At 47.5% G+C, this 26,013-nt stretch overlaps 2 protein-coding genes across 4 annotated transcripts in view; both read right to left on the reverse strand.

Annotated features, from left to right (window-relative positions):
* Positions 1-6,586, reverse strand: part of fgd (faciogenital dysplasia) — a 41,369-nt gene extending 34,783 nt beyond the window's left edge. For both annotated transcript variants that reach the window (XM_067240176.1, XM_067240175.1), the window contains exon 1: positions 6,467-6,586. In XM_067240176.1, coding sequence (XP_067096277.1) covers positions 6,467-6,488 — 22 coding nt within the window. In that variant the 5' untranslated portion in view covers positions 6,489-6,586. The remainder of the gene's footprint in view (positions 1-6,466) is intronic.
* A 3,258-nt stretch (positions 6,587-9,844) lies between these two features.
* The window catches only part of LOC136945573 (protein bicaudal D homolog 2-like), a 43,421-nt gene continuing 27,252 nt past the window's right edge, over positions 9,845-26,013 (reverse strand). The window contains exons 4-11 of one of the 2 annotated variants that reach the window (XM_067239477.1): positions 25,688-25,902; positions 25,323-25,569; positions 22,976-23,233; positions 22,648-22,851; positions 21,901-22,440; positions 21,213-21,364; positions 15,259-15,496; positions 9,845-12,071 (exon numbers count right to left, since the gene is read on the reverse strand). In XM_067239477.1, the coding sequence (XP_067095578.1) occupies positions 12,069-12,071; positions 15,259-15,496; positions 21,213-21,364; positions 21,901-22,440; positions 22,648-22,851; positions 22,976-23,233; positions 25,323-25,569; positions 25,688-25,902 (1,857 nt within the window). In that variant the 3' untranslated portion in view covers positions 9,845-12,068. Of the gene's footprint in view, positions 15,497-21,212; positions 21,365-21,900; positions 22,441-22,647; positions 22,852-22,975; positions 23,234-25,322; positions 25,570-25,687; positions 25,903-26,013 lie in introns of both variants that reach the window. The other variant, XM_067239476.1, reaches the window with a different exon arrangement.

A 26,013-nucleotide genomic window follows, 5' to 3' on the forward strand; every position in this document is an offset into this window, starting at 1 on the left:
CACACACACACACACACACACACACACAAGCAGCTGCAAAGCTGCCTCAGGCAGTTTGTTGTCCTAATACATTTTAGCCTGGCTGGGTTGTTGTTAATCGAATGAACTGCTTGTTAGTGAATTGGTGCTTCAATGAGGGTATATGAGCTTGAAATATCTGTGGAGGAAATGGATGTGTGGAGGCCAAAGGAAGAGGATCCATCTGTGGGGATGTAGCCCTCATCTCCTCATCAGGGCCTGGGTGTTGCTACTGCCCAGTGATGAGAGCTGGGGCTGGGATGAGCAGGCAGGAGGTGGGCAGGGGGCTGGGAGCGGGGAAACGGACACTGGGGCAGAGAGTAGCCCGTGTCAGTCCCTGTGAGACCCCCAGGAGAGGAAGGAAGATCTAGATGGGGCCTTCAGATAGGCAGCACAGCACGGCCAGCTGCAGGCTTGGCACTAACTGTCATATTGCGAGGGTAAATGCAAGTCATCTTACAGGCTTTTGTCTGGCGCCCCTATCATATTATAAAAGGTAGTTGAAAGACTTTCTCCCCTAATAGGCCCTATCTAGTATCCCAAAATCATTAGAGAAAAGAAGTGAGATCTATAGAGTGTAAGAGAGACACGAGAGAGGAGCAAGAGAGTGTACTGTATGAGAGAGAGAGAGAGAGACAAAAGTATAGTATGACACGATAGATGGCTGACCAAGAGGGCTGACTATAATAGGACAGAGAGGAAGCAGAGCTAGCTGAGAATCTGTCTGCTGTTGTCACGGTGACCTTCGGAGTAAACCAGCCAGAGAGGAAGAGTGCTGAGACCTGGAACCTGAGGAATCCCAGTTCACGCCAGTCAGCAAGCTCACTGAGCATTATCTCCGTCTCAGCAAGGACAGGCTTCTCACAAAACTCTGTGTCTCTGTGTTCTAAATTCAAAAAGTTAATCTCAAGTTTCTCATAGAAGAATGGTATTCATGGTTGATAATCTATTGAAGAACATAACTCTATGTATTTGCACTGTAAAACTATACAAAGGAGACATTATGAATTGATCAATGTCATAATAAACTATCCAGAAAGACTCCAGAAAGACAGAGGATGTCATTGTCCACATTTATAGCTGCCTTATGGTGTCACCTAGTGGCCAAATAGAAGTTGCACAGGCCAAAAATGAAATTACAACTAAAACTCATATAGAATATTTCCTCACCAGTCACATGTCACCCTCAGTGTGAGACTAAATACATCACAGCAATTCAAATTTCAAGGCCATTTTCTTTTGTTAACCTCCACGAGGGCTCACACTCAACTCGAGTGACATTACTACTGAGTTGACATATTCTACACTGTGCTCCACTGTCAATCCATTAAAGGGTCCCTCTTCTTAGCCCATGGTGCTTCAGACTCACATACACCTGACAGGCTTGGAGCCTGTGGGGCAGAGGAGGCAGGCTGGGACTGGTGGGAGAGAGCAGAGCACTAGACCACGAAAGGAGTTCAGTTTCCATCAGACTGACAGGACCTGAGGCCATGCTCAGCACACTGAGATGCGTGTGAAGTGTGCAGCTGAGAAATTTGAAAAATGCTAAGCTGGTCTTGTTGGGTTTCAGAAAGAATAATACACAGTTGGGGAAAAGAGGGAGAGAGAGATAGAGGGGGGGAGAGAGAGAAGAGGAGTGATAATAAAGCTCAGAGCAGAGGGGTATAAACAGACTAGAGGAGAGGAGAGGAAATGAGAGGACTTAACATAGACTCCTTTGTTAGCTGCTATCAGCAAGAACAGTAAGGCCACATTTACAACATGGTTTAAAGCCCATGTCAGGTGAGAGGCTGTATGTCTGTGAATGACTGATTAGGGGTAAGACGGTGAGTATGTTTGTGTGTGTGTGTGAGAGAGACAGAGAAAAGAGAGAGACCACCATATAATGTTGTTGTTGATGATTGGAGGCCTGAAGTCAGCTCCACGGCACATTAACACAGGTGTTTCCTCCTCCACCTCTTTTACATCCCAGACTGCTCCCTCCCTCCCTCTCTCTTCTCCTCCCTCCCCCACTCCCTCCCCTGCCTCACCCCTGTGTGTACAGGAAGGTCTGCTCCAGAGAGTGGGGAGCAAGGTCCTCCGATGATCAGAGAGGAAGAACACAATGCTTTCAGTGTGCAAGACGGAGCACAACTCATAAACCACACACACGGCGAGAGAGGGAGAGAGAGAGGGAGAGACGCACACACACACACACAAAGGGAAAGAATAAAAATGGAACATGCTTTTACTATTAAGTTTTTTTTTTCTTTCCATATGACTTTCCGAGGAAAATCCCCCTCCCTTTATCATGGGGTTAGGTCCAACCCAGACAGACAGCACCAGGCCTGGGGAGCAGAGACACGCAGAAAGGAGTGTGGAGACACCCACTCTGTTTAACCGACTTCAACTGGCTCTCATCATTCTGTGTGTGTATGGAGGGACAACGGCTTGATGAGTAGGGGGTCTTATTTATTGGGTGGCACGGAAATAAGATACAATTAAGTCCATTTCTGGAAGACTCCAACAGTTGGTAACATTTACGGAAACTAGGTCACTTCCGCTCCCTGTGTGTGTGTGTGTGTGTGTGTGTGTGTGTGTGTGTGTGTGTGTGTGTGTGTGTGTGTGTGTGTGTGTGTGTGTGTGAATGTGTGAATGTGTGAATGTGTGTGTGAATGTGTGAATGTGTGTGTGTGAAAGTTAGAAAGTGTGTACAGTGTGTACAGTGTGTGTGGGACAGGATGTGTTTGTCCCAGCCGTACCCTACTGGAAGGGACCTCAAGTATAAACACAGTGACCTTCTGAGAAGACTGGAGCTCTGGACAGAAACATCCTAATATCAAACACTGCTCTGACAGAACTAAACACCTTCTCATAACTCTCCATCACAATATAAACCACACATCATGTACCTAGCCTCCTAAACAAGTGCATGTGGAGGGCAGACACGTGTATTGTCAGCACAAATTCCAGTTAAGAGTCAAGAACCGTCTATTGAGAAATGGGAATCAAGGTAACAATAGCTTTAATCACTGGTTCAAATGTGTCCCCTGTTGTGAAAACTATGATAATCCTCGAAAAGACTGGCACAACCAGAGATACAGATACACACAGCGAATCAGCTGTCAATGCCAGAAGAGCCTGTCAGGCAGGGTGTAACTCTGTCTGAGTAACTCGTCTAGCATTCCTCTGAGCTGTGAGCGGATCACTCTTCACCTTAACAACGCACCTCATTCCCCCACATCAGGTTCATGTTCATCCTCTCATTCATTCCCACCATGCGTCGTTTCAGCACATGTAAAAAAAAAAAGGTCTCACACAATGAACAGACCGTACATAACTCTGACTGCACTGCATATCAGAATAGAATACAAAGGACAAAAAAGAGACTCTTGTCACTCTGAATGTCACAATTTGACATCCTGTCATGTAACCAGTGAAGCAGAATTAGAGCTTTGCGTGCAAATCTCTAACACACAGACAAACCGCATACACACAGTCCATTCCACTAGCAAGCCCAGACAAGGGCTTCTGTTCCTTCCGGACAACAAGTAGAAAAATGACTTCTTTTTTTTATGGCCGGTCACAAAAAAGCAGCCCACTCCAGGGCTTCCTCTGGCTCCCTCTCTCTCGATCACACATGCATAGACCCACACAATGAATGCCATTTGAAAAATCATAGTGACACAGGGTAGGAGCCTGGAGCTTCTGGATGTCTGTGAAACAGAATCATGCTGTCCATTAGAGAGGGGAGAGAGAGAGAGAGAGAGAGAGAGAGAGAGAGAGAGAGAGAGAGAGAGAGAGAGAGAGAGAGAGAGAGAGAGAGAGAGAGAGAGAGAAAAGGAGAGAAAAATGAAGGGAAGAAGGAAAGAAAAAGACTGTGCATGGAACTCTGATGCCCAATCCGGTTGTTGAAAGACGAAGAACACTGAAGTAATTAAGCATGAGAGATTTAGTAGGAAACAGTAAAGGGAGTGAGAATAAGAGAACAGGGAGATACCCCACCTTCCTCCTGCTCCCCTGCTCCTCTCCTCCACACTCTGTTCACTGTTTATTTAACACAGAGGAGAGATGTTTACATAGGCTTGGTTAAACACAGACGGACCCAATCGCTTTTGTTAATAATAAATAACATAAACAGTCAGCCAGCACAAGGCATGCTGGGATGGCTGCCGTGCTTAGGCCATTGTCCTGCATCTAACCCACTAACACAACCCACATTCACCCTCTGCACCAATACAAGCTGCTCCTCACACTGTCAAACAGCCGGTCATGCAGGCAGGCAGGCAGGCAGGCAGGCAGGCAGGGAAGCGGACAGACAGAGGCAGAAAGACAGACAAGAGAAACAGGCAGACAGATGGAAGATGAGATGCGATGAGAGCGAGAAGGAGAGAGGGACAGAAAGAGAGAGTGACACAGAGTAAGCAGTGGATACTGTATAAGCTTCAGAGGGCTGATTGAACAGTGAAGTCAATGTGATAAGAAGAGCGGATGCACTGCCGGGCACATGAATGTGGAATCCAGAGCTGTGCCTCAGTAAACAAAAACAAAGTCTGTTTCACACTGACTGAAGAAGAGATTTTAGGATGCCCATGCCCCCTCCTTGTACACTGACATAACGATTCACCCAAACACACTCGGCTGAGATGGCTCAGAGGGGTTGTTTTTCCCACATGGAGGAAAGCGTTGGGAGAGGGGGGGGGGGGAGGAAAGCGTCGGGCATCAGAACAACTATGTTCATGTTTCATCTGACAGCTGAGGAAGGGGAGAGAGATAGTGAGATAGAAGGAGAGAGAGAGAGAGAGAGAGAGAGAGAGAGAGGGAGGGAGAGAGAGAGAGAGAGAGAGAGAGAGAGAGAGAGAGAGAGAGAGAGAGAGAGAGAGAGAGAGAATAGAAGGGAGGAAGGGGCAGAAAAATCTCGGGAGAGGGAGAGACAGTGTGGGAGGGAGGGAGGGAGGGAGGGGAGAGGTCTGCTAGCCTGAGAGAGACAGAGTGTGTGTGTGGGAGAGAGAGAAGACAGACTGCTGGTCTGCTGGAAAGCAGCCGGGAGGATACCAGATCAATCCTTCCCCCGAGTCCCACAACAAACACATCTTCTCCACCCCAACCTCTCATACCACCACTCCATCCTTCTCTCCCTCTCTCTGTCCCGACTGGTTAGTCTGTGTGCCTCTTTGTCTGAGCATTATCGTTTCATCTACATGTCTGTGCTAAGATTTAGTTTGTCTAATGCAGTTTAGGTTCTCACAGTAAGTCTATAGTACAGTTTGGCCCTCTTGGTTATAAGCCCTATAGAACACATGGCCTTTGCCTGTAGTTTCAGAAGTGCCAGTCAGGGGAGAACAATCCGACTAGTTTGCACCAATGTCATATAGAAACAACCTCTTCAGGACTATACATCTCTGAAGAGATAGCAGAGCCCTGACACTCGTATAGCTCAATAGCAAAGCTCTATCTTCCAGAGTGCTCACTCTTAGGTCACTCTTCACCTCTAATCTCATTGCACAGTAAGTGATCCTCCTCACCCAATGTGGAAACTCTCTCTCTCTCTCTCTGTCACACACACACACACACAAACACAGTTCTTCGCACACTTATAATGTTATTCCACACCATTCAAGAGATTCTCCTTTCCTGCTCCAGTTGGTTGCTGTTCTCCACACTCTAATCACATTCCTCAGTGTGAGGCATCAGGCATGGGGGATTCACATGGAGAAGAACACTGAGGCTTTATACATACACTCACACACACACACACACACACACACACAGTCTGTCACTGACTGCTGTCTGCATACTGGCCTCCTGATAAGAGCCTGCATATCAATCTCATGAGCAACATAGCAGTCCTCATCATAGCCAACTTCAGCATATAAGTGTACCTTCAGACCATACACAATCATCCTCATCACCATTACCACTGAGCGTCATGATCACAAGGTTTCATTTCCAGTCAACCTATAATATAACAAATAGCTTATTTGCCATCATTGACGCTGTCAAAGATATCACTGTGTGCGTTTGTGTAGAGAAAGAGGTCGACAGAAAGGCTGAGGACAGATATGTCTCAAATTGCACTGCACTGGGGTAATGATGACGTCAGGGCTGCTGCCCCTTGGGGTTTTGTATCGAACCCAACTTCTTGCCCCGTCAGCTGCCCAAGCTGTTGGCCACCCGCTTCTTGTGAGGCGTGGATAGTGACATTGGCATAAGTATCTGGTTCTCTTTCTCAAGAACATCAAGTACAAATGTAAGTGTATGCTTATACACTAATAATGAACCAACTAAATACATTTGGTCACACTTGGTGCTGCACATTTCTGATTTGAGATTTATTGGTCGAACAATGATTTACAGAGATCAAATATTGACAGATGTCTTTATTGAGAAACACGTAACTTTCGTGCGCAACATGAATGATTATAAACTATAATGGCACGAACCAAAATAAGTTATATTATTGACCTACCAGTTGTCGAAGCCCCCTGCATTTTGACGAAAGTTCTTATCCTGCTCCTGCTTTGCAGAAACCTCCCTCTTCCTGGCGCTAAGGCTGGATTGCAAACAGTAGGGAAGCGGTTTCACTCGACTATGACCTCAAACGGTGTTCCCGACTTTATTCCTCTTTTTCCTTGAAGCTGAGCGGCGGGACAGTCACGCACGCCACTTGTCTGTTGGAGACTCATGAAGTTTTTTTTTACTGATCGTAATTTGCTACAATAGAGCGCTGTACCATTAGCCCCTATTCTTTCCCTCTCCCCTCTTCAACGCCGTGGAACTCGGCCAGTCGGCAGCTGGAGAAAGATAATGCGCGCTCACTTTAAAAAAAGCGCGTTCACAAGTCTCATTCATTGAACCATTGAATAGTGTAGTACAGTAGAATGGAAGCCTACCACATCTTGCAATGAGGAAAGGACTCAAGATATGCCGAAATTCTGTTCGTCAGTTATTATTAGTTTTCTCTCCAGCTTGAAAGAATGTTAGTGGTCATATGTGAGCAATAACTCTGCAATATCTTTGTTTCTGACTTGGATTAAACTACACTATAATATAGTGAAAAAAGCCTCAGTCCAGTGTCCCTTCGGTCTGATTGTTGATTTTATAAACTACGTCATCAACATTAACAGCTTTATGAACCACAACAATAATCAACCGATTCTCAAACCGAGTCTCTCTTTCTTTCTCCCACCCCCCCACCTCTCTCTCTTTCTAAGTAACCCTTGTCAACTCAGCCACGCATCATTAACCACTTTGCGTCTGGTGGTGTCGCTGCACGCTCCTCATCTGCCTCAAATCAACAGAGACAGTGGGTCGGCATGCTGGCTGTCTGGCAGCTTGCCATTCAACTGTTCATTCACTGAGACCCAGGGGGGATTGTGTGGGCTGGACACACAAAGAGCTGTAAAAGGTCTAATCATGTTTTCATCATGAACTTAAATGGTGCAACTGTGCAATGTGCAAACATGTACAGTACCATACATTTGGTTCTAGCACAATATATGATAGTAGTTTAGAGGAGTTATCAGTCTCTAAAGAGAGAAAGAGAGAGAGAAAGACACACACACACGAAGACACACACACACAAAGCAACAAAGCATTTACAACTTTTTCCTACAATGTTTGGAAGATTGTTCTAAGTAGCCACAGTACTGCAGAAACTTTTTAGTAGTGGATGACTGAACTCCAGGGTCACGCATGACTTAGTAGTACATAGTAGGAGCCCAGAACCCTTGTTAGTCCCTCTGTCTCTGTAGAGATAGAGAGAGAGAGAGAGAGAGAGAGATAGAGAGAGAGAAAGAAAGAGAGGAAGCTGTCAGCCAGTCTAGCCCATGCTGGCCCAGAGAAAGGAGAAGCACAGCCTCTTCTGAACCCTCCGGTTCCCTGGGGCTGCTCTCAGAGCCACACCACAGCTAAATAACACTATGGACTATAGGAAACTGGAGAAGGGAAAGAGAGAGAGATAAAGACAGAGATCAAAAAAGAGAGAGAGGGGGGAGAGTGGCGATGGACAGTGGAGGAGTGGTATTGGAACATTACTTTCACACTAAATTCAGTGTTAATGAACGGTACAGTGTGACCAATCACCGAAAGGGCTTGTGTCTACATCGTTTTCTACCCCACCAGTCTTCACCTCATGCAAATGACAAATGTTGTTGCTTTTGTATCTATTGTCTGAATCCAAATGTGAACACTTTGAGATCGCTGCAACAGATTCTGGGGTGATACTCCATGGATCACGTGGCCTGGGAGGCTAGGGGAGAACACCCCCCTGTCCAGGCTCCAGACGATGAAGACTGGGAGGTGTTTCTGGAGTGGGACGTCAAACACCAGACATTCACTGTGGAGTCTGCTCAGAGATCACTAGCTCTGGCCCAACAGCAGCGTGAACACCAGGGAGCCTTTGTCTTTATAGTTCTTTACTGGAGACACAAGAGAGGGCTCTACTATACAGTCTGTCAAGCTCACAGATAGCTGTGTACTGCTTGTGTGTTTTCACAAAGTAAAGACACAAGACAGTAACATGGCTGTCTGATGAGCTGTGTGGAGCTCTTTGAAGAACTGCTGCACCACCTGATGTCTTCACTGCTCTCTCAGGCGTCTCATGAGTTCAGACTGTCACATGGCAGGAATGCTGTGGGCTGAAAGAGTAGAAGGGCGCTTTTGTGTAACGTTACAGAGTATTAACGCTCAGTCAACAAACACACGTGCCACATTCTTTATGTACACACAAAGTGTTTATGGGAAATACCTAATTAAGTTAAAGTTAACATGACAAATTTACTGCCAATCAACTCGTGAGTACGGTTCTCCACGATTATGTTATAGTGACACCAAGTGGCTAAAAGTAATACTACAACATGAATGCCATTGGCCACAGAGATTGCCTCTCATTTCAGTCCTAACCACAACCACCTAGCTATAACAGGGCTCTCAAGTGTCACACATTCACCGTGAGACTTGCATTTCAACCATTACTCACGCTCTTACGCAACATCTTGTATTTCGCGCTTGGGATGCGGTGGGTCTGGGTCTTTGCCCATGAGGTCACCTATTTTTATAGCTGTCGTCAGAATATGTGACCTCCCTGTTCTTAGCATTCAGTGAATGAATTGCATATTTATTGATTTTGTGCATGATCGCTCATGCACACACGCACACTGCACCACAAGGGATGCCCCACAACACTGGCATGAATGGGGCTTGTGTTTTACAATCCACTTCAGCTGGGTAAGTACAACGTTTGAGCCTAAAACATGTACACCAATCATGTACAGTTTTGTCTTCATTCTTTATCAAATGAAAACTCTGTCGCTAGCTAGCTGTGTGTTCTGTGGTCCTGTTCTCTCAGCAGATTCTGTGATACTGGAAGGAGCATGGAGCTATTGGCATTATTCCTCCAAATATTGGACAGGAAGTGGCTGAGTGATTAAAAGATCAAAAGTCATTGGCTTCATCTCTTTGTGGGTGTGTCTTTAATACACTGGTGAACACGATGTGATGAGAGAGGGGGAGGATAGAGAGAAAGTAAGAGGAGTGATATGGTGAGAAGTCTAGAGCAGAGAAAATGAAGGGCAGGGAATCAGAAGTAAATGGAGTGTAAGCCGTGTTCCTGTGTTAGTGTGAGATCATGGAGTCTCCCAGCCAGCTGGGCAGTGCCCCTCAGCTCCTGCTCTGCAGCTCTGCAGCTCCTGCTCTGCAGCTCCTGCTCTGCAGCTCTGCAGCTCCTGCTCTGCAGCTCTGCAGCTCCTGCTCTGCAGCTCTGCAGCTGGGAACGTCCTGCAGCATCTCACTACCCACTTAACCCTTTACATGACTGCTCTAGAAAAACACACACACGACACCTTAGGACTTTAGTCACATTTATTAAGTTTAGCCAGTATGACTACCTTTACACAGACAGACCATCTCTCTAGGGAAAACAAACAACACTTTTGTTGTGGGATAAATTCAGCAGTAATACATTAGACTACACTTTTTTTTCCTCTCAATTTCCTGACTTTTTCCAACATTAGCATCTCAAAGTTACATGTTTGTTTTCTACTCTGTGTAAAGGTCCCATGACTGAAAAACATGCATATGACATTTAGCTGTAATCAATATGTCACTAATCATAATGCACATTATTGATAAGAATACAGTACTGCATGACAATTCAAATAAATACCAACGTACAGATGAAGTCGTTATTTCATATAAAGGTATCAAACGTTCCATATGGACCAATACTGAAACACAGTATGACAATATAAAGTTTGCACGGCTAGTTTATTATCACAATGCTATCGCTTCCAGAAAACAGAAAACTTTTTCTTTTCCATACAAAACAGCATTTAAATTGCACTTTATAAACTTTTTGAGCTTCCCAACCATAATAGTATTTTTTATGCCTCAACAAGCAAGCATTGGCTGTAATGGCACGATTCAAGCTTGTTGATGCCAAATCTGTTTTCTGTTTCCTGAAATCACAATGCCTTAAAGTTGATGTAAAAAAGATTCAAGGATAAAAAAACAACAAAATAAAAAGATAAATGCACTCTGCACATTTTCAATACTATAGATAACACATTACCTTCACCATACAAAGCTAGAGATACGTCGTCATGTACACTGATCCACCCCAACATATTGCTCATGTTTTGAGCATTTTGTTCAATAGGAGGCCAAAGGGATTTCATTTGGTTCCCAAAATTGAATAAAATAAGAAAGGTTTCTCAATACCCCTGAATTTACTGTGGGGATCACTGACCTGTAGAATTCAATACAATAACAGATTTTTGGAGCTAATTTCAAAACATCATTTCACGCATGCAAAATGTATTCTCTTTGCATTTATTGCTGCTCACAGTCATTTTGAACCCAAACTCCTTACCTATAAAAGAAACACAAAATACTAGTCTAAAATTCTCCCTTGAAACAATGAAAGGCACTACTGGTCAGAAAAAAGACAGAAACCAAACCAAACCCAAAACAGGCGCTAGGACAGAGAGCCACGGCCCAAACTACTCCAAACAAACTGACGGCTTGTCTTTCAGATTCTTGATTCTTTTCAACCTAAACGATGTACCAGGATATGGCACGATAAACAAAGAGAGAATGAAGCAATTCCAATTTGGAATTTAATTGGTGCACTTGTAAAGAATTCTGAGAGCCAGTGATCCCTCTTCAGTGGAACGCCCAGGTAAGAAGCAAGGAAAAGCACATCATTATTCACTAAATGTTTCCCCAAGCCCAGCTTACCATTTAATCAAAGCGTTGTCAAGTTTCTTTGTGTTATTTTGAACTATTCCTAGGAATAATAAATTCATTAAAACCCCAGAATTCGCTCACCCTGGATTTTGTTTAGAACATGGCAGTAGAACATACAAAACAAATGTAACCAGTAACATAATATGAAAATAAATGCAATAAAATATATGAAAAACAGAACAAAAGAAGAATGATTACTCAAGTGTATAAATTCTCAGAAGCACAATAGTAGGACTGTGGTTTGTGGTGGCTTTAGGTGAGTAGCTAGTCTCTGTCTGAGGGCAGAGGCCAATAAGAAGGAAGTGTATTCCTATTAATCTGGGTCAATACTTGACTAAGTAACTCACAAACCATAGCACTACCAACCTTTCCTAGGTTAATAATAAAGTTATTTTACTATATAAAAGTGCACGGGTTAATAAAACAATAAACTAAAATCAAAAAGACAAGAGACAAAACAGCTTGTTGATTTACATTGAAGAATGACCCCATCTTCCCTAGCCCCTTATTGGAGGGTATACTGAACGGCTCGCAAACTCTGATCCAAATTTCACACGGAGGGAGAGTTTACTGTGCTTGTGAGCATTGGCTTCCAGCAGCAGCATGTGGATGACCATTCCCACACAAGTGACGTCAACAGTGATCCAAGTCATTAACGTCGCAGACAACAAAGAGTCTACTCAGTTGAAGGGATGTATCAAATTGGTTATGTGATTGGGTCTTTTAAGTCTTCAAATGGGTGTCTTAAGTCCGATTTGCCTATAGCCCTACGTCGTCAGACGATGAACCTTGTTATGGTACCTCGTCATCCTGGCAGAACAACATTACTGCAAAATGGAGAAAACAAAGAGATGAGCAACATTAGCATTTTGGTCAATTTAGATTTGTTTTACTCGGTCAGTGGCAGGTCAATCGAGTGACGAAATACCAGACTTTTGAGATTCAGTCATGGTTAGTCATAGCACATAGCAACTACAAAAGTTCCAACTTTGTTAGTTATTGTGAGACAGTCAACGTTTTGTCAGATGCTGCTATGTCATCCAGAATGGGTGAAAGAGTTTACTGCATTAGGAGGACTGGAGAGCGCAGGAAGCCAATAACTCAAAAGTACCATGACTTTTCACCCCCAAAGTATATACCATCTCCCAGTTAGGATAACAAGCAGGTTAATGGATATGTTTTAACATGCAGGCGTCAGCTTTAACCAATAAGAAATTGGAGTGAGTTAACTCAAAGGTGACGTGGGTGGAGGTAGGAAGAGTTTATTCAGGTGGCATGCTAAGATGACACCAGATAAACAGACACTGATTTCAAATTCGAGAAGAGAGGCGTAGGGGAGTTTTGCCTGGAGGGATCTCTCATCACAACCACATCCTGGGGGGTTAAGTCGACCTACTGCTCACTGAACATGGCTTTACAAGAGAGCTGGGCAGAGGGCCAGCTCATTTGAATCAATGTCCCTTGGTAAGATACCAGTCAATCCAAAAACCTCATATAAAAGGGGTTGTCTTTATCAAAACCACCCAAGGGTTTATCCCTCAGAAAGCCCTAGAGCTCATTTCTCCCCAGTATTGATGTCAGCAGGGAGCCTGACTCAGCTTCCTCGGCTCTCTGGCGTCACATCTCATGCCGCTCTCTCAATACTCCCAGTATCTATACTCAGCACATAACAGATATAAACAGATTATATCGCTGAACGAGAACAGAAGAGTGATTCGCCTCTGGGTAAGGTGTCTCTAATGTGAGCGATAGCCTTGTGGCCATACTGTGTGGTGTGTGAAGGCCTCGGAGGGCGAGCGCAGCCAAGCTCAAGCAGGGTTGAGAGCAGAGGTCGTCCTTCTTCTGAAGGACATCAGCTCCCTCTCTATGTATCTGAGAGGGGGCATCCTGCAAGATTAAAACCTGAATGGCATCATATCAAGAATATATAGTTTTGTATAGAGATTACTGGTAGTAAAAAAAGCATAATTCGAGTAATCTTGCAGGATTTCCTCACATCAACCCTGCTTTTAGCATCATAAAGCTAACAATGGGTTCATGATCCACAAGTGTTAAATGGATTTATCTAACAGAAGCCCCACACATTTTTTTGTTTGCCTATGCTAGCTTGCAAGGGTTAAAGCTTTTTTGGGATACTAAAACAGTACATTGGTTTGTCCTCTTGCACGCGACAAGTGGCAGCTCAGAAATGAACGACCCTCAATTTGCAATTTCTTATAAAAACATCAACGTATACACGAGAGTCGCTCACTTCAGTGCCGAGGCTAAGATACACACACACAGGCAGGCAGGTTTCTATGACACACGCGCTCCAGGAACGTTACCTGACAATATTTCGAGGATTTTTTCCTCTCCACAATCCCTCACTCTAGTTAAAGGGATAGGGGTGGTGCGGGGGAAACACGCTGCTGACAATCTGAAGGAGAGAAGATCGTCATGACGACCGCGTGACGAGGACACGGGTTAGAGACACGAGGGCAAGGTTTTGAGCCGTCTGGCCTATCCCCGCAGTTTGCTTAGGAGCTCATAAGAGGCTTCCCAGTAGGAGAGGAGTCAGGACACGGGGAGAGACGGAGAGGTCAGCGTTAGATCAAGTTCAGACACAAAGACAGGGCTTTACATCGATAGATATCAAGTGTTTGGGTCGACAGGCACTTTGCCGACTGATGTTGGTCAATCGGTTTAGTTTTCTGATTTCTGATCCAGATCAGGTGCCTTGAATTGTGCTCTTGGAGGATCTTTCTGTTTTCAGAAAACCATCATTGATCAAAACGACATATTGTATTTGTGTCTTATGCTTTTTCAAACAGAAGTTAGAACCTGAGGCACCTTTGCTGAAGTGCACTTAATTTGGGTGCAGAGATCGATTTATCTTGTCCTTCTCCTGTAATATGGCTCTGACATAATCAACCCGTACATGCTGGCTCACACGAAATAACTCTTCAGCTTCTCAGCAAACATCTATGTACTCATGGTCATTAAAATGTAGAGCCCTGTAGTACACACACCTGCGAACAGAACTGTTCAAAAGCTGAGGGCCATTTCAGCTGCAAAGCCATGCGATGTGACTGACTACGGCGTTGCTGTACCAGCATCACCTCTTCAAAAGATCCAGGAAATAGACACCAGTGGTCAAAGGTGCTCCTTCTGGTCCCACTTAACACATCAAATCGTCAGCCAACCCGCCGGAGATTGTTGAGTATCATTTAGAAATCCAGCAAATCACACTGGACTCCCCTAGCAACAGCAGAGGGGAGTTTGCATATTGTTTATTTTGCTTGTTTATGTAAACATTTATCAGTGACCTGATTAGAGGGCGGGTTGCTGGAGTGGCCTCAGTCCTGGGGTGCCAGGACTAAGAGTGAGAGACAAAAGGGGCTCTATCAAAGGAGCACCAACGCCAACTATGAGCATAAAGAGCAGAGGACGTCTACTTCAGTCACATGACTAGCAGAATGACGCCCTCTTTACAAGTCCCCAGCCCTGAACCTATCATGGTTACCAGGCAGCACACCTAGGGGTCAAAACACACAGCACAAAAGTTGCCACCTTTTACGTACAGCACCATGACAGCGGAAAGAATAGACACCCCCATAATATCCACAAAAACCCAATGCCAATGAGGCCCTTATATCAACATGCCATATATGTCTACTACAGTCCCAAACGTCTAGTGCACACTGTACATACATCTGCATTTCCCCAAGCATGGACACTAGCAGGCGTGAGCGAGGCCGTGGGCATACAGAATGTAGGTTAGACACACAGCAGGCAAGCAGGCTAGCCTGGGAGCTAAGCGAGCAAGTGGGGCTCTTTTACACTAAGGCAGGGGAGGTGTGGCCACTGGCCCCTCCCCTCTGTACACAGCAGTCCAATGCGGACATGGTGGCCGCCTCAGTCGCAGTAGATCTTGTACTTCTCGCTGCAGAAGACCACGGGGCCTCCCAGGATGCCGTTGGGCATGGCGTTGGACTCGGGCCGGCCGGAGCTGGAGCAGGTGAGACCCTGACTTACGTGGGGGTTGTTGGCGGTGCCATTGGCGGTCTTGCCACGGGCCGAGGCTTTGGCCCGTCCGGCTGTGCCCCCACGGCGGGTCTGCTCGTGGTCGAACTCCAGGTCCTCCAGGCGCTGGGTCAGGGCCAGCTTCTGCTGGATGGCCATGCGCAGCAGGGAGTTCAGGGTCTTCTTCTCGTCCTCGGCTGCTGCCAGCTGCCTCTGCATCTCATCCAGCTGGGTGACGTACTCGTCACAGCTGCAGGAGAGAGGGATGGAGGGAGGGAGGGATGGAGGGAGGGAGGGAGAGAGGGAGCGACGTTAGTGTCACATGCTCATCACATCTAGCGAGTCCTTCAAGTTACACTTGAAGGTCAGAGGAAGCAACAGCTGCCTTTTCACTGGATAACCTGTAGGTGGCAGAGGCTGCCTTCACAGCAAACAGAAAATAGTGATTGCACAGGGTGTGTTGAGGGAAGTTTTCTCCATACTGTGGCCTGGATTTCCATGCAGATCCCACATATTGCCTCACATCTCTTTCTAAGGCCTTGTCAATGGTATTCCAACCCAGAGACTCACCCTATGAAACCGTCACATTATTGCGACCTTTCCCCTACTTCCTCAGTGCTGCTTCTCTCCACCAGATGGCGCTCTCATAGCAGAGCCCTGCTGATTCCCCTGGCCTAGACCCTCTATGTTCTCATCTTGAGACACAATAGTAGCTCATTTCAGCCTCACAGAGTGTCAGTATATCTTTCAGAGACCCTGCGATTCATCATTTACCCTCCCTTCCTTCATAAGTGGTCCACTCTTCTTTTCCAGACCAGCTACTGATGACTCACTTACTTTGTACTGTTAATTTCCAAACACAGTATGCAGATATATTCAGAGAGTAACAGCTCTGATCATGCAGGCAGTCTGATCGTGTCTCAGGGTTGGGTTGATGCTTATACCCTTTGGGTTTGATTAACATTCATGAACGGGCAAGGCATCTGAACGCTGCTCTCAGGTCCTCTGTTGGGCCCTGCATGATAATATGAGGAGTGTTTGGTAGCGAGCACAGGGTTAATAATAGATCACACACACCGCGGTCCCCGAGGACATCCCACCTGTGTCACTCGAGGACTGGGCTGAGGAGCTGAAGATGGGGAGGTGCATGCGGAGGAGGGGATGGAAAAAATATAGAGAAAAAAGATCTGTGGAATGGAGGGGGCCTGACTGGCTATTTTAGGATAGCAGCACTGGTTAAGTCTAAATATGGCTTGATTTTCAATCACTGCTAATCTCTCTTTTCTGGATATCAAAGTAGTAGCCCTCCTGTCGTGATGAAACCTGTGTGCGTGCGTGGGCTGCAGTACTGTGTGAGTGTGCTGCAGTACTGTGTGAGTGTGCTGCAGTACTGTGTGAGTGTGCTGCAGTACTGTGTGAGTGTGCTGCAGTACTGTGTGAGTGTGCTGCAGTACTGTGTGAGTGTGCTGCAGTACTGTGTGAGTGTGCTGCAGTACTGTGTGCGTGGGCTGCAGTACTGTGTGAGTGTGCTGCAGTACTGTGTGAGTGTGCTGCAGTACTGTGTGAGTGTGCTGCAGTACTCTGTGCGTGCGTGGGCTGCAGTACTGTGTGAATGGGCTGCAGTACTGTGTGAGTGTGCTGCAGTACTGTGTGAGTGTGCTGCAGTACTGTGTGAGTGTGCTGCAGTACTGTGTGCGTGGGCTGCAGTACTGTGTGAGTGTGCTGCAGTACTGTGTGAGTGTGCTGCAGTACTGTGTGCGTGGGCTGCAGTACTGTGTGAGTGTGCTGCAGTACTGTGTGAGTGTGCTGCAGTACTGTGTGCGTGGGCTGCAGTACTGTGTGAGTGCGTGGGCTGCAGTACTGTGTGAGTGTGCTGCAGTACTGTGTGAGTGTGCTGCAGTACTGTGTGAGTGTGCTGCAGTACTGTGTGCGTGGGCTGCAGTACTGTGTGAATGTGCTGCAGTACTGTGTGCGTGTGCTGCAGTACTGTGTGAATGTGCTGCAGTACTGTGTGCGTGGGCTGCAGTACTGACCCTCACCAGCGTGTGTGTGGCCTCCCTCCTGCGAGTGTGTGTTCAGGCCATGCAGGTGTAAAAAGTAGGTCATGCAGTCGGAATGTAGAGGCAGGAGACTATATCTCTTTCCTCCATCTGCCGCCCTGTGCCTTTCTCCTCCACCCCTCCACCTCTATTATCTACCTCCTGCCATCTTCTTCGCTCTATCTTTCCATCCTCCCATCTCCCTGGCACGCATGTCTCCGTTCTTCCACAACGCTATCTCTGCTAAGGGCTGTCACTCCCTGCCTCCCTCCCTCCCTCCCTCCCGCTACCCTCCCCTCTTCATTCCTCCCTTGGTGCTGACACAGCAGTGACATACCTCAGTGATGACTGGCTGTCACACCTCAACAGAAGGAGTGGTGCATCAGACAGTCCTACGTTCTCCTGCTGTTCGCTGGTGTAAGACCCACAGCCTGGAACCTCACAACACTCCACATTCCTGCCTGCAGGGTTCGAACACACCCTGGATATAATTACACCCAATCTGCTAACGCCCTGTGTATGTTGTTGAGTTCCACCTGTTAATTGTGGCAGACAAAACCGAGGCACTACATCATTTTTGTCTGTTGCGATTCAGGCGGTGAAAACAATAATGCCTAGAAGTTACGCTCGACGTCATCTCATTGGTCACTGAGGAATGTGGTTGATTAGATAGTGTTTTGGCGTGTTTCTGGGGATGCTTGGGGCTTCATTAAAGGTGCACACCGCGGTTCTTCCATATGAATTCTGCCCCGTCTCCCACCCCAACACCACCACCACCATCAACAACCACACACATCAACCACGGCCCCTGCCTGTGTGTGCAGTCTGATTACCCGTGAGACACACACCCAGACAATGGGGATCAGCACTGCTTCATTAGACCCAGTGTGAGATCGGGGGGCTTCGCAGGGGGCATAGCGCCCTATAAGATGGCTCTGTCACACTGGGGGGGTGAGAGGGCGTGGGTTTTTTCCCGGGAAAAAAGAGGGAATGTATTCTGGGGACTTGGAGAACACAATGGAGGCCTTCTTGTCTCCAAAGTGATAAAAAGGGGTGCAGGGCCACAATGCTGGAGGATGGACGGGGGCCGGCTGGCCTTTTGTGGTGAACAGTCGCCCCATTTAGGCAAGTGAGAAACAGGGGCTCGGAGTCTCAGATGATCTACAGTACCCACAGGTCAGGAGGACACGAACACACAGACATACGAACACACACAGACGCACACACAGACGCACACACAGACGCACACCAGAGCCGGGAAGGTGGGAAACGTCTGACTGGACTTGATCTGTGGGTTGATCATGTATTGTGGGAGAGCAGACATGCCGAGGCATGTCTTAGGAATGCAAGGGCAAGAGGCTCACTGTTAACATGACACCAGAGACTGCAGCTGGAAACACAGACACGCACACATACTCTCTCACATACACACACTCAGAAACACACAGAAACACACACACACACACACTTAACATAAAACTACAGAATTCACTTTACGTGCTCAGGCAGAGAGAAAGATATTCTCTTAAGTGCTAAAAACATAAAAGATAAACAGATCTGGGCATTACGCATGTTGTCAATGTGTGAACACACAAAGGGTTAACACAAAGACTCCCACCCTCCCACCAAGTTCACTTCATTTTTTCTCTCCTCATCACTCACTCGCCACACATTTGTAACGAAGGCGGTCTGCCGTGTCTCAGAGATCTACCTCAGTTTGACAGACTTTGTCAAAGTTAGAATTACCATGAGAAAGATTCTCAAATTAAGCTCCTGTAGAGGGGCTGAAATGAAAGGCTCCCCCCCTCATCCCTCTTTCTCTCCCTGGGCCGGAGGGCCTGGTGTTTGGCTGTGAGGAGGAAGTGGGGAGAGGAGGGGGGGGAGGGTTGGGGGGGAGTGTGGGAAACGTCGGTCAGTCAGGTCCTCCTGCCTCTCAGAGCCTCTCAAAGAGGCTCTCCTCCTCATTCCCCTGCCCAAAACACCACTCCATGGAGGCTCCAATTTGCATACCAATAAACCGGCTATACATAGTTCCATAAACAGCCCACTACCCTAAGCTGCGGCAGGCTGGTGTGAGTCGGAGGATCTTCAGGGCACACTGGAGGAGTTGTACCGAAATTGCAGAATTATATAACGTCCATTCATGACACCTTATTGTATGGACCACTACTGTGGCCACATAGCCACAGTAACACCCTACTGTATTTGGAGTTAGCAAGAGGCAGTTGAAGCGCTCTAAAGAAGGCAGGCTGTGAAGGGCAGTTTTCAGCATCTTTGGAGTCTCAGGAGAGTCAAGGGAGATACATGTCCCTGACACTATCTAATCCAACACAATTACAGATAATAACCTCATCAAGAGCTGTTGGCAGGAAAGCCACGTGATGCTATTCTGAGAACAATATCAGTAGTTCATAAAATGGCTTCCTTGAAGTGAGAGCTGATTTGTTCCCCGTGTCCTCTGAGGGACTGCTTGCCACCCACAGCATCCGTTCATTTGGCTCTGCACTGCACCAAATCCTTTTGACATCATAACCTCCCTCTCATATTTCCTCCCCCGCCCAGTCTCCTCTGCCGTGGCTAATTGATTGGCTACAGCAGGTATATGGACCTACGCAGCAGCAAATGGACTGGGAGCATAGGTACAGGATTCCATTTCTCCATGGTTAAGATGGAGGGTATACACTACTCTCTCTCTCTCTCTCTCTCTCTCTCTCTCTCTCTCTCTCTCTCTCTCTCTCTCTCTCTCTCTCTCTCTCTCTCTCTCTCTCTCTCTCTCTCTCTCTCTCTCTCTCTCTCTCTCTCTCTCTCTCTCTCTCTCTCTCTCTCTCTCTCTCCTCTCTCTCTCTCTCTCTCTCTCTCTCTCTCTCTCTCTCTCTCTCTCTCTCTCTCTCTCTCTCTCTCTCTCTCTCTCTCTCTCTCTCTCTCTCTCTCTCTCTCTCTCTCTCTCTCTCTCTCTCTCTCTCTCTCTCTCTCTCTCTCTCTCTCTCTCTCTCTCTCTCTCTCTCTCTCTCTCTCTCTCTCTCTCTCTCTCTCTCTCTCTCTCTCTCTCTCTCTCTCTCTCTCTCTCTCTCTCTCTCTCTCTCTCTCTTCCCTCCCTGTCCTCAGCACAGCTGGAGCTTTACGGTAAGTAGAGGAGTCTTAAAAACAAAGACCTATCAGAGCACCGGCCATCTGCACCAAGGAGGTTCATGGGCCAAGCTGCTTTATAGACCCTCCTGTACATACATATAAACATCACTTTAAAACACAAAGTGACAGTCTCTACATCTGTTTCTATTTCTCTACACAGAACGCATAACCTGCGACAGTGCTGAGGCTGCTGTGCAGTGTGCGGTGAAGGGCGTAATCTGGACTAGGACTAGGAGGAGATTAGAGAGAAAACCTTTGGCCTGCTTCTTATAGGAATCAGGAGGCTTAGTGGGCGGTGAGGGAGTAACACACAGACCCCCATCTGATATCGTGAAGTCACTGCTCAAAACACTGTTTAAACCACAAGTTTATGACACAGAGATTATAGTGATTATATGTGAGTCATATGGTCAGAAACAACAGGAGCCATGCTCTACTGGCCCAGACTAAAAGAGAAAAACATGAACCTGCCTCACATTAGGGTCAAATCAACTACACTATATGGTAAATATGGATTACATTGTGGTGGTTAAAATAGATTTACTGTGGTCTACACCTTGTTGTTATGTGTGTGGTCTTATTACGATCTTAACAATTGGGCAGTTGGGCACTAAGTCTCTAGTGCTATTGTTGTCCCTCATGATGGCATGGTGGCTTTGAGTGGGTGGGCCAGCAGCAGTTGTGTACAGCGTGTTATGACAACTGCTGCAGGTTAAACATAGTGCCGGTGCCCCATTCCAATTGGTGCTCGTGTGTTAGATGTTGACGTGTCTTCAGACAGTACTGACGCGTTCTTACCGTGTGGCGAACATGGCCCGGAGAGAGGAGAAGGTGGCGGCGTCCTCCTTCAGGGCCTTGAGCTCGTTCCTCAGCTTCATCATGGTCTCAGTCACCATGGCCTTCTCGTTCTCATACTTGCTCTTCAGGTTGGCCAGAGCCACCTCGGCTGTCTGCAGGGGGGGACCACGAACCATGGGTCAGACCAATCTCTCATGGGGTAGGGGTGTGCATTTTCCCATGTGTATGTCATTAAACTATCTAGTTAATGACCTGTGGAAAACCCTGGCTGGACCCTAGCATCAGAGAGCTGGCTTTTACAGGTACAGGTGTGGTCATTTATTAGACACAGACTCCGTTCTGTTGACCAGGTGCTGTGAAACCACACACCCTCTTCAAAGAACTGACACTAGCAGCTGGAAACACACGCATGCATAGGCACAAGTCTGGGGTTATGAGTGTGTGTTTCAACTAACTCTGTCAACACTATCACACAAACTGAGCCGCTAGCATTCAAGGCAGTTGCTCCTACACCAGTGTGTCTCATCAATCTTAGCTGCCGTGCATTTTCTGAGACAGCCGAACAAGCTTCACCAAGTTTACGAATCCTATCGAGACAGGAGACTGTATTGACAGGTCAAGTTCAAACCGGTTAACGAGCCAGACAGACATAAGAGACACAGAAGAGACAGATATGACGCCCTCTGACCTGCTTGTTGGCCTTCAGCACGGTCCTCAGGGTGGCGATCTGCTCCCTCTTGGTGCTGAGCAGGGACTTGAGCTTGAGGATCTCCTCCATGCAGGCCTCCTTGTCTTTGTCTGCCACCGTGCCCAGCTCCAGAGAGGCCACGCGCTGGCGGGACAGCTCCGTGGTGCGGTCCACCGCCAGCTGCAGATGCTTGATTTGGTCCCGGATGATGGCCACCAGGTTGTAGACGTTCATGGGCTCGCGGCGCTGGTCGGACACGGGCGAGGACACCGGGGAGGGCACGGCGTCACCCGGGTCGGTCCTCCCGGGCTCGGGGAACAGGCCCTTGGTGAGCAGGATGGGGGAGCGGCGCCCGCGGCCCTCCGGGCTGGTGCGCCCGCCCTTTCCCTCCTTGTAGAAGTCGAGCATGACGCGGTTGGGCGTCTCGTTGTTGCACATGCACACGTGGTTGTAGAGGGTGGCCAGCTCCTCGCTGAAGGTCACCAGCTCGTCCTGCGCCACGCTCAGGCTGCCCTGCGACTCGCCCGCCACGTCGCTCACCTGCAGCCCCATGAAGGAAGACGGAGAGGAAAGGAGATTTGAGTTCAAGAGACATACCCTCCAATATTCATCCAATGACATTACTGTCCCCTTGCCTGGTTGTAGTAAGTTAGACTGCAGTTACACACACCATCGATCGACATCCTTATCAATACCAGGAGAGTAATCATCTTTGCTAATGGACGTTAAAACAGCAGAGTTCCTGACCTTGCGCAGCTCCTTCTCCAGCCTGGCCTTCTCCTCTCTGTCCACGTGGCTCGTCTTCTCCAGAGAGGCCAGCTTGTCACCCAGCGTGGTGACGTCACCCTCCAGGCGCACGCGCTCCTCTTCGAAGCGGGACTGGCAGGAGTGGTACTCGGCCTTCAGGGTTTTCAGCTCCTCCTTCAGCTCGCCCGCCTCAGACACCGCCACCTACCACCAACACGCTTCTCGGTTAGGTACTGACGGCAGGGCTATCCAGGCATTAACGGAATTAGCACCAGTGAGTAAAGTACAGTTTCTGAGCGGATTCTCTCTGGTGTTGTGGTTCCTTTACCTTGTACTTGCACTCCAGGATCTCGGGCCCGTTGATGTCCACCTCGTAGTAGTCTCCGTCCTCGTGGCTGTCGCGTTCCTTCTCGTTGTCCAGGGCTGACTGGCGCTCCTTGCTGGCCTGGAGCTTGCGCATGGCGCTGAGGTTCTCGGTGAGCCGGTTGACCTTCTCCTGGTGCTCTGACAGAGCGCCATGAGCCTGTTCCAGCTGCTTCTGGGAGTCCTGCAGGGTGGAGAGCAGGGACACCTTCTCTCGCTCCATCTGCAGAGACAGAGGGAGAGAGAGGGAGAGAAAGAGAAAAAGAGAGACAGTGATTAATGATTGCTGTATAGAGTGGTGGTGGAGTAATCATTTGGTGTTTCTTATAATAATCATAGGCAGATTAAGAGGGATGTAGCAGATTAGTTTTTCAATATCATAGATTACATCTTCTGAGAATGGAGGGGATCATCTGTCATGTAGTAACCCAGTAAGAGAGCTGGGATATGATCCGGCCTACTAAACCAGTCCCAGCACCAGTAGAAGGAACTGCCAAAATAGGGTCGAGGTGACCTTGAAAAGTCTGGAGTGGGTTCAGCTAACGCATGCACACGCACGGACACACACACACACACACACACACACACACACACACACACACACACACAGTGTGGGGTTACCACAGTGTTGTGCAGGCCTCAGCACAGAACTATTTCAGGAGTGTGAATAATAGATGAGTATCACAGTCCTGTTCCCCCTCATTCATTATTTACACTGACGAATATGCCTGGATGACAGGACTCAAAAAGAGGAAATGGTCTGATTCATATAAACCTCGACATACAGAGACCAGGATTCTCTAATTTTTTGACATATTTTAGCATACCATCAACCATGTATGAATATTTGAAATGTAGATACACATTTAAATATCATGGGAGAGTGCATTTAAAGTAGTGTAATACTCCCTCCATCCCCACATCAAGCTGTTGACTTAAAACCTTGACAGAAGTCTTGGTGAAGCCCATCTTGAGCAGAGTCTTGTAATGGAATGATCTAACTGAGGATGTTGGCCATGCTGAAGATGCCTCCTCCCTTCCAGCTGGGCTTCATCTGACAGTCTCTAATGCAGACTGACGTGACCTAAATGTGCACAAGGCCCATGAGCCACAGAGCCTACTGCGTTAAAGGTCAACCAACACGCATCACTGTACATGGCTGTACTTCTTTGATGGCCGTGTTGGATCTGATTGCACAGAGCTGGTACTGCAGTGGAGGAGTGGGGATGTCTTGCGAGGTCTGGAATTCAATACTGTCTGATAGATCGATAGAACAGGGAGAGGGAGAAAGATATCGGGGGGTCATGCCAGGCATCTGTGGAATGACCTTCCTGGCAGGAGGACTCAGGGGGCTGGTGACTCTGGTCTGGCCAGTGCTCAACACTGAGACTGAGGCCTCTCCTCTCCTGCTGCTACCTTCAAGACCCATCATCCCCATGTCAGTGATATCTCAACACTCGTGATAATGCTCATACCAGGGCAGCCCTATGGTAACCCCGGAGTCACACAGGAACAATAGGAAAACAGCAATGTGATTGGAGTAGCAGTAGGAGGTCCTAAACCCTAAACACATTCCTGCCCCACAGGTATCCAGTCCAGACTGGCGACCATGACGACGTTTCCGGCATGGGTTCCTTTTCAGACAGGTGGCAGGTCCTTTGGAGGAGTCACTGCCCCAGCGCCTTCACATCCTGCTGCTGTCTGCAGGGTGTGTCTCTCAGGATCAACCCCTCTCTGACAGGATTAAGACCCGCAGCCTGGTTCAGGTGTCTTAAAAGAACTCCCCTGTGGACCACCTTGCTCTGACACATGCTGACTGGCTGCACATTCCAATGGTGGAATGGTAATCTCCTGATAAAGCTCCTAGTTCTGTTTCATTGTTGATGCAACTAATGTAGGCTCAACCCTATTGTAAATATAGCCTATTGTCATGGTGTTTTATTGCTTTTGGTTTAGGTACTGGCGAGGATATTGATTTTCTTGTGGCCTGTCAGGACCGGTGCATTACTATGAGATTGATTAGGCTTCCAAATGAAGAAAAAAAACCCTGTCCTGAGGTTCTCCTTCACATTGACTGATGTGTAATAATACTGGGGCTCTCATGCTGCACCTCATTTACATACAATAGTGTTGAAGCTCTTTGTCAGGACTTTGAGCCCATTCCTGTCTTCTTTGATAATCAGTCTGGGATCCGGGATCAATAGATCCAAGAGGTTATATTCATCTCTGTCACCTATGTGACATGATGAGGGATGTACACACAAGTCCAGTAGTTTACTGGACTGCAGGTGCCACACAGCTAAAGTGCCTACCTGCAACAGCTGTTGTTTAAGCTTCTGAATCTCCGAGATGTTGAGTTCACTAAGCAGGTCGTCCACAAGGCTGGGGGCAGGGCGGAACACGTCGCCCTTCTTGGGTGTGGATGAACGGTTGTCCTCCATGATGGCGTTAGCCAGCTTGCTGAAGCCATTCTCGTAACCTTGGAGAGCCTCGTCGTTGTTGGGTTCTGTACCCGCGTCATCGCTGAACTTGAGACCGTCGAGGGAGATGCTGAGGGGGCTGCAGAACGACATTAGAAGAAGGTAGAGGAGAATACATCAGACCAATACAAACCGAAAACATGAAAAACCTCAACTGAAAACACCCATGGAGTGTTTCTGTTGCAGACTGACTGTACCTGTGGTACATGGAGTCTCCTATGCTCATGTAGTGGGAGAGCTCTTTCCTCAGGGCTGCCTTATGTTCACGCTCAGTCTTGATGGTCTCCAGCGCCTCGCCTAGCTGGCGCTCTGCTATCTCCTTCAGGCGGATGGCGTCCTCCAGCTGACTGTTCAAGAACTGGGTGTCTTCCTCCAGACGTCGAATCTCGTGCTTCAGACCCTCAAATTCCACCTGGGATGAGAAATATGTCAGTTAAAATGATTTTATGGGACTGGGGTATATGCAAAAAATGTACATTCTTTCATACTTTCATACCAGGCCATACTTTAATCTAAATCTGAA

Source organism: Osmerus mordax, chromosome 7 (genome assembly GCF_038355195.1).
Source record: "Osmerus mordax isolate fOsmMor3 chromosome 7, fOsmMor3.pri, whole genome shotgun sequence".
NCBI classification, from domain to species: domain Eukaryota; kingdom Metazoa; phylum Chordata; class Actinopteri; order Osmeriformes; family Osmeridae; genus Osmerus; species Osmerus mordax.